Source organism: Fukomys damarensis, unplaced genomic scaffold (genome assembly GCF_012274545.1).
Source record: "Fukomys damarensis isolate Sample0158 unplaced genomic scaffold, DMR_v1.0_HiC HiC_scaffold_19, whole genome shotgun sequence".
Classification (NCBI taxonomy): domain Eukaryota; kingdom Metazoa; phylum Chordata; class Mammalia; order Rodentia; family Bathyergidae; genus Fukomys; species Fukomys damarensis.
In genome coordinates this window covers 60,735,602-60,743,729 of record NW_022900931.1, presented here as the reverse complement: position 1 = coordinate 60,743,729, position 8,128 = coordinate 60,735,602, and the positions used below count along the sequence as shown (strand labels likewise).

The 8,128-nt window shown below is 51.7% G+C and overlaps 1 protein-coding gene across 1 annotated transcript in view; it reads left to right on the top strand.

The window, feature by feature from the left end:
* Tmem145 (transmembrane protein 145) overlaps positions 1 to 8,128 on the top strand; it is a 10,151-nt gene that overhangs the window by 766 nt on the left and 1,257 nt on the right. The window contains exons 2-15 of the mRNA XM_010623377.1: positions 10 to 161; positions 537 to 611; positions 731 to 808; positions 892 to 978; positions 1,062 to 1,163; positions 1,264 to 1,348; positions 1,446 to 1,517; positions 1,623 to 1,691; positions 2,038 to 2,118; positions 2,201 to 2,279; positions 2,420 to 2,513; positions 3,196 to 3,368; positions 4,989 to 5,109; positions 7,858 to 8,126. Of these exons, the coding sequence (XP_010621679.1) occupies positions 10 to 161; positions 537 to 611; positions 731 to 808; positions 892 to 978; positions 1,062 to 1,163; positions 1,264 to 1,348; positions 1,446 to 1,517; positions 1,623 to 1,691; positions 2,038 to 2,118; positions 2,201 to 2,279; positions 2,420 to 2,513; positions 3,196 to 3,368; positions 4,989 to 5,109; positions 7,858 to 8,126 (1,537 nt within the window). The remainder of the gene's footprint in view (positions 1 to 9; positions 162 to 536; positions 612 to 730; positions 809 to 891; positions 979 to 1,061; positions 1,164 to 1,263; positions 1,349 to 1,445; positions 1,518 to 1,622; positions 1,692 to 2,037; positions 2,119 to 2,200; positions 2,280 to 2,419; positions 2,514 to 3,195; positions 3,369 to 4,988; positions 5,110 to 7,857; positions 8,127 to 8,128) is intronic.

Below are 8,128 nucleotides of genomic sequence, written 5' to 3'. Positions count from 1 at the left end.
TTGGGAGAGCGGGGCGGAAGGAGGGGCGAGGCCGAGACGGTGCTGAAGGGACAGTACTCTTCGCGCCGCAGAGAGCCCGAGTGTCACACGCGTGCTCGGGCCGAGGCCGGTTTGGACGATTCCCCAGCGCGGATGGTGTCTGGGACCGCCGTAGGGCGGAGGTGTGTGCGTACACCTGGGGGGATGCGGGTGGGAAAGGTGCTGGGACCGAAGGTGGCTAAGATGGGCACGTGGCTCTCCAGGGTCTTTCTCTGGGTTCCTGAAAAATGGAGGCAGGCGTGTTTGAGAGGAGGGGAGGTTAACTGGGGGTTGGGGTGGTGGTGGTGGTGGTGGATATCTCGGGGAAATAATCAGGATGGCAGGGGTCCTGGACCCACGGCAAAGGGATCTGGAAAGAATTTTGGAAGTGGCTTGCTCTCCTCGGGGTATTTGGGAAGCCGAGTACCTCAGAGTAGGGAAGAAAAGTTGAAGGTCTCTGAAGTCCAAGAGAGTTCTCAAAGGACTTGGAAGAGGGTCTGACTGGACCCCTTTGCCAGGACTGGGTGTTCCTGACAAGATTTTGTTTCCTCTCGGATTACGGCCGACTGGACTTCCGCTTCCGCTATCCTGAGGTGAGTCTCCCCCAACCACTGTCCCAAGATGAGGCTGGATACTCCCTTGGCCTCTCAGGGCAAGGGCTATTCCAGCCATCTCCCCAATCCCTCGAATCCCCAAATCTCTGGGTCTGCAGGCCAAGTGCTGTCAGAACATCCTTCTCTATTTTGATGACCCATCCCAGTGGCCAGCTGTGTACAAAGCAGGGGAAAAGGTGAGGGTTGTGAGGAGGGTGTATGGGGAGGGAACAGAAGGTCCTTGATGGCCAGGGAGTGATCCCGTCTCTGCCTTCCCTAGGACTGCCTGGCCAAGGAGTCAGTGATCAGGCCAGAGAACAACCAGGTCATCAACCTCACCACCCAGTATGCCTGGTCAGGCTGTCAGGTGCGGGGGAGCGGGCAGGTGCTGAAGCAGGCAGGCCTGGCAGCATAAGGACAGACGTCAGCCTTCTGCTGGCTCTTCCCCAGGTGGTGTCAGAGGAGGGAACCCGTTACCTGAGCTGCTCCAGTGGTAGAAGCTTCCGCTCTGTGCGCGAAAGGTGGTGGTACATTGCGCTCAGCAAGTGTGGGGTAAGTGGCTGGGGGGGCCACCTGATCCTTCTCTCCTTTGCCTTTCTGCGAACCCCCTTGCCTGCCTAGGGCCCTCCTTAGGCCTCTACACTGCCCACAGGGAGATGGGCTGCAGCTGGAATATGAGATGGTCCTCACCAATGGCAAATCTTTCTGGACACGACACTTCTCGGCTGATGAGTTTGGTGAGCAGATATCTGGTGAGCTACTGTCAGTATCTCAACTGGGGCCTGCTGAGGGCACCCACTCAGTGGACTACTTCCTCCTTCCACCAAATCTTAGGGATCCTGGAGACAGATGTGACCTTCCTCCTCATCTTCATCCTCATCTTCTTCCTCTCCTGTTACTTTGGATGTGAGTCCAGCATGTAGTGCTGGGGGGTATGAGATATGTGGGTGCAAGCTTGGGAAATATGCTGCCCTACCTTCTGTGAACAATGTTTATATGATGGCTTCCTAGATTTGCTGAAAGGTCGTCAGTTGCTCCACACAACTTACAAAATGTTCATGGCTGCAGCAGGAGTGGAAGGTGAGGTTAGAGTTACCCAGCTTTTGAGTTCTGTGGGAGGAGAGACTTGGAACCCAGATGCCTGGGTCTGAGAGAAGAGGCTGGGCCTGGACCCCTGGGTCCTGGGGGATGAGGGTTGGGGGCCTGGACTCAGGTCTGAGGGAAGAGGGCTGGGCCTGGACGCCCAGGTCTAGACAGAGGTACTAGGAGCAGTGGACTCCAGAATCTAGCAAGTAGGAGCAGAGAGTCTGGAGTCCTAATGCAGGCAAAGTAGGGTTCATTTCATCTGTGCCATAGTGCTAGAGGACAGTGATCCCTCCCCACCGCTAGTTTCTGTCCTTTACCTCTCTGCCCATTTTCCCGCCAGTCCTGAGCCTCCTGTTTTTCTGCATCTACTGGGGTCAATATGCCACTGATGGTATCGGCAACGAAAGCATGAAGGTCCTGGGTGAGAACGGAGTAGGGCTGTAGGAGGGCTGTGGGAGATCCGTACTCTCCGAGCCGTATCTGAACCGTGCTCTCCTCCCCAGCCAAGCTGCTCTTCTCCTCCAGCTTCCTCATCTTTCTGCTCATGCTCATCCTTCTGGGGAAGGGATTCACGGTGACACGGTGCCCGGGCAGGGAGTGCCCCTTGGGTGGCTGGGCTGGGGAGCGGGGAGCGGGGCCCGGGTGGGTGGGTGTGGGGGTGACCACGCCCTCCTGCCTGACGGCCTCCACCCCTGCTGTCTCCTCTCATGGGCTGCTGCCAGGGGCCGCATCAGCCACTCAGGCTCTGTGAAGTTGTCTGTGTACATGACCCTGTACACCCTCACCCACGTGGTGCTGCTCATCTATGAGGCCAAAGTGAGTCCCACCCCTGCTAGGCCGCTCCTTTCCCAGGCTTTCGGTGGTTCCCTCCTCCCTGACCTGCCTGCTGCTGCCCTTTCCCACCTGTTGTCCTCCTGGGTTTCTCTCCCGAGCTGTGAGTTTCCGCCTTCCTGTCAGTGAGTAGCTTTCTTCCTCTTCCCTCCGCCTCTCACTGTCTGTCACATTGAAGCCCTGTGTTCTAAGAGTTCAGGTGTCACACAGAACTGGATTCCACTCTTTCTGTCCCACTTCCTAGCTGGCTGACTTTGGGTGATGACCCCCCCACCAAACCTTTTTCCTCCTTTGAAAATCAGAAGGACCTTACCCACCCTAGGGGCTCCTTTGAGGCTTTATGTCACCTTACGGCTTTGGCCAAAGGCCTTCCTTCTCAGCCTCAGTTTCCTCCCCTGTGAAGAGGAAAATAGCGAGACTTGCTGTGGAGTTGATGCTAATGGAAAAGTTCACACATGGTAGGCATTTGGCCCTGTGTTGGGCACAAGGTAGCTGATATAGCCTCTTCCTAGCTTTTTTGTCCTCACTACCTCTATATGCTTCTATCTCCATCCCCAACTCCCCTGATGTTTCTGTTCTGACCCAATAACTCTGCTCCCTGGGTAACCAGTGGTGGGGGCTGGGGCAGCAGGCCAGTGCTATGATTAACCTTGTGCTGTGGGTCCAGTTCTTCGATCCAGGCCAGGTACTGTATACATATGAATCTCCAGCCGGCTATGGGCTCATCGGGCTGCAGGTGGCGGCCTACGTGTGGTTCTGCTACGCAGTGCTCATCTCCCTGCGCCACTTCCCTGAGAAGCAGCCCTTTTACGTGCCCTTCTTTGCTGCCTATACCCTCTGGTGAGATGTGGTGGGCCCCCAACCTCTCTATGCCCCGAACTCAGACCCTCCTCTATAGAGAAGACAAGCTTTCCAGTCAGGTAGTTGTCACTCAGAATCTACCACTTACCTAGTTTAAAAACATTTTTCCCTCAAAGAAAAATTTTAAAAAATGAGAATTAATAATTACTTTCAGAGCCAGGGCTGGTGACACATGCATGTAATCCCAGTACTCTAGGAGACCGAGGAAGGAAGATCACAAGTTCAAGCCCAGCTTGGGCAATTTAGCAACTACTGAGACTGTCTCTAAATAAATAAGGACTAGAGATGTAGCTCAGTGTGAAAATCTCATTGCCTAGTCGAGGCTGGCCTTGAACTCACTGTGTAGCCAAGGTTACCCTTGAACTTGTGGTGCTCCTCCTGCCTCAGCCTCCTGACCTGCCCCCAAATTATTATTATTATTATCATTATTTTTTGTGGTACTGGGGAATCAAACTGAGGGCCTTGCTCTTGCCACTTAGCTAAATCCCCAGCCCACCAAAAATTATTTTTAAGCTGGGAACAGTGGTTCACACCTGTAACCATACCTACTTGGGAGGCTGAGGAAGGAGGATCATGAATTTCAGGCCAACATAGAAAGGTAACATAGCAAGACACTGTCTCAAAAACAAAACAAAACAAGAGTCGGATATGGTAGTACATGCCTGTAATCGCAGCACTTAGGAGGCTGAGGCAGGACGATTGTCATAAGATGGAGGACAGCTTGGGCTGAGTTCAAGGCCAGCCTTAGCTGCATAGCAAGATCTTGTCTCAGAAAATCCAAACCAATCAAACAAAACAAAAACCCAAAACAGGTGATAATATAGCTCAGTGGTAAGTGCTTGTGTAGCATGAATAAAGGCCATGGGTTCCATCCCCACCCCTGGAAAAAAATTACTTTCACGGAGTACCTCTAGGTTGCTTGCCCACAAAATAAGGCTGTCAGTAGTATCTCTGGCAAAGGGCTTTTTTGAGCATGCATAGGGCCATATATGGGGCTGTAAAGCTTATAAAATGCTGCAAACTCAGGCAAGTCCATTAATTTCTGCCTTGGTCTTGTCATCCGTTCATGGGGATGAAATTCTATCTGCTTTATAGACTCACTGTGAGAGTTACGTGAATATATATGTCTTAAAAATAGGCCTGGCAAGCCAGGCACGGTGGCACATGCCTGTAATCCCAGCACTCAGGAGGCTGATGCAGGAGGATCACTGCAAGTTCAAGACCAGCCTGGGCTACAGAGTGAATTCCAGGGCAGTCTGAACTACAAAGTGAGACACTGTCTCAAAAAACCAAAAAGAAAGAAAGAAAGAAAGAAGGCCCAACATGCAATAATTCCTTGTTATCATTTGTTAATTCTGTCATCAAACATCAATTCATTTCCTATTAGATGCCAGGATTTGGGGTGTAGTAGAACCCAGTTAAATTCAACCTAGTCCTTGCTCCCTAGAATTTCCCAGTCCAGCGAGATTCCTGTCCTGTTTCAACCTCTGGCTTCAGTTTGGGACCTGTCTTGGGCTGTGTGCATGGCAAGGGAGGTGGGGCTGTGGAATGGAATGGAGCCAGAGGCAGTTTCTATCCACCCAATTATCTCCTGTGCAGGTTTTTTGCGGTCCCTGTCATGGCCCTGATTGCCAATTTCGGGATCCCCAAGTGGGCCCGGGAGAAGATTGTCAATGGCATCCAGCTGGGGATTCACTTGTATGCCCACGGCGTGTTCCTGGTAAGGACAGGTGTCCAGTTGGGTGGGAAACCAAAGGGTGGAAGATGCACAAGGCTCCTATTCTTGAACTGCCTGAACATCCTAGTCTGAGCTCTTGACTCATCTCCCCTTAATCACTCAGAAGACACTGTATTTGGCTAGCATGTGAGGCTGTGCGTTCAATCCCCAGTGTGTGTGTGTTTGTGTTTGGGTGCGGGGAGATACATATAGCATACAGACAGGCTGCTAGAGCACACTTTTCTATTCTTCTTTCTTTCCTCTTTCTCCTCTTCTTTTTCTTCTTCTCTGGGGATCACACTTGAGGCAGGTGGTGGCAGCACCGCTGGCTGAGCTAAATCCCTGGCCTCACTTTTCTATTCTTCTATTCCTTTCTCCCACTTTACACTCTGGCCTGTTTCCCCCACCTCCATCCTCTTCCCTGCCCCGTTCCTGTTTCCATTCCTGATTCTGTGTTCCCAGACTCTCACATTTCCCTCTGTATCCCCACTGCCTTCCCAAGCCCTCCCCCCACATTCTCCCATCACAGGTCATTGTTCAGGAAGAAGCTATTGGGATGGGGCAGTCTGTGGCTCCTGGTGGCCTAGAGCTGAAGAGTGTTGTCCAGACCTGGGTATCAGGAGGGTCTCAGCATCAAATCTGTTCTTTATCTTGGTTCACGTCCTGTCTGACCTTCTTGGGGACAGTTCATTCATCCACCCATCCATCCACTGTTCTCTGGACTCCTACCTTGAAATAGTGTGTTTCTTGCTAGAAATATTCATATGCATCTACCCTTACTCTTTTTCAATTTTCAGAGCAGCCGCAGGACAGTATGGATAGCAGTGTAGAGGGGAAGCTAAGGCCGAGAGAGGGGCAGGGACCTGCCAAGGCTCCATGGCCTTTGGTGGCAGGACAGGGCATGTTGAACTGCATCCTTCTCTGGTCTACCACAAGGTGTCACATAAGGGGGAGCCAGAAAGGGAAACAGGCATCACTGAGGGCTTCTAACTCCAGGGAACCATAATGAGCCCAATTGCAGGGAAAATACTCAGAAGCCCAAGGAAGGTACCACCCACCTCCTCTCTTAGAGCCTGGTTTAGGTACAGTTTCACTCACCTTCCCTGGCCAGTACATTTTGGAGATCTGCAGGAAGTTTGAAAGAGACAGAAAGAAGAGAAATACTGAGAACCCACCAGGTGCCAGCCAGGTTCTGCACCAATGCCTTTCATTTCTACCCTCTCATCTTTCCAAACAGGCATCTCAATCCATTTTGGCAGCCATTGAGGCTTAGGAGGTTTAGTCAATGTGCCCCAGATCCCATGCTTAGTGAGTGATGGAGCCAAGAGGTGTGATGCAGGCTCAACCCAAACGCAGTGCCCTTCAGCCAGCTTCTTCCTAAAAGTGCCAGCCTAGGATGTCATGTGGCCCACACATGTAATCCTGGCACTCTGAGGCTGAGGTAAAAGGATCTTAACTTCAAGCCCAGCTGGGGCGGCTTAGCAATTTAACAAGACCCTATCTTCAAATAAAAACTGAAAAATGAGGACTGGGGATTTAGCTCAGTGGTTCAGCTGCCTGCTTTAGCAAGTGTAAGGTCTCAAGTTCGATCCCTGGGATTAAAAAAAAAAGAAAAAATGGGCTGGGGATGTAGCTCAGTGCAAAGGCTTTATCTTCAATCCCCAGTACAGTATTAAAGGGGCTGGGAGAAGCCTAGTGTGGCTCAGAGCAGAATGTACTGAAGATTCAACAGGGAACAGGAGGATCAAGTTCCTGTCTTCAGAGAGCTAACATTCTATTCACTGATAATTGAACTTTCTGTGTTTATGAAAATATTCTATAACCTGTACCTCCCTATCTAGTGTCAAATGAGCACATGAATGTGAGTAGGGTGGTGTGGCTGAGAAACTAAAATTTTAGTTTAATTTTTATTAAATTTAAGCTACAGCCGGGCATGGTGGCACTTGTCTGTAATCCCAGCACTCGGGAGGCTGAGGCAAGAGGATCGCCGTGAGTTCGAGACCAGCCTGGGCTACATAGTGAGTTCCAGGTCAGTCTCTACATAGTGAGACCTTGTCTCCAAAAAACCAAAAAAAAAAAAAAAAGAAAAAAGAAAAAAAATTTTAAGCTACATGTGGTTAGTGGCCATCAGATTGAACAGCATGTGAAGAGGATCTTAACTAGTCAGTGACTGTCCAGTGATCAGGATTCTGATAGGCAGAGTAGTAAGAGGTGTGTTGAGGGGAAAGGTCAAAACCCAGGGCACAGCCACCGCCCAGAGGAGGCACCTAATCCGGTTTGAATGGCAGCAGGGAAATATGTTGGGGGCCATGTCAAGTGGAGGGCACACTTTCTCTGTGTGTGGGGGGGGTACTGGGGGTTGAACCCAGGGGCCTTCCAACCAAGCTTGTCCCCAGCCCCTCTGAAAACATTTTGAGGCAAGGTCTCACTAAGTTGCTAAATTCCTTAGGGTGGGCTCAAATTTGCAATCCTCCTGCCTCAGCTTCCTAGAGCTGAGCAAGCACCACCAAACACTGCTAAACAGAGAGCACTATTTATTTATTTATTTATTTAGTACCGGGGGTTTTAACTTGGGACCTTGCACTTGGGAGGCAGGCAGGCAGCGGATCCAGTGAGCTAAATCCCCAGCCTACCTAGAGAGTACTTTTGAGGTGCCGAAATTTATGGAAACAGCCTGGGAAAGGAGCCAGGTACTCAAGAAGCTTCGGGGGGCGTCGGGCTTCTCCAACCTGTGCCTGCCCCCTGCCCCAGATCATGACTCGCCCATCAGCGGCCAACAAGAACTTCCCGTACCACGTGCGCACGTCACAGATAGCCTCTGCCGGGACCCCGGGACCCGGTGGCAGCCAATCGGCGGACAAGGCCTTTCCGCAGCACGTCTATGGGAATGTGACATTCATCAGCGACTCAGTGCCCAACTTCACGGAGCTCTTCTCCATCCCCCCGCCCACCTCCTCCGTAAGCCCCGCGGCCCCGGCGCCTGAGGAGCTGCTGGCGCCGCCCCTGGAGTACCTGACCCCGC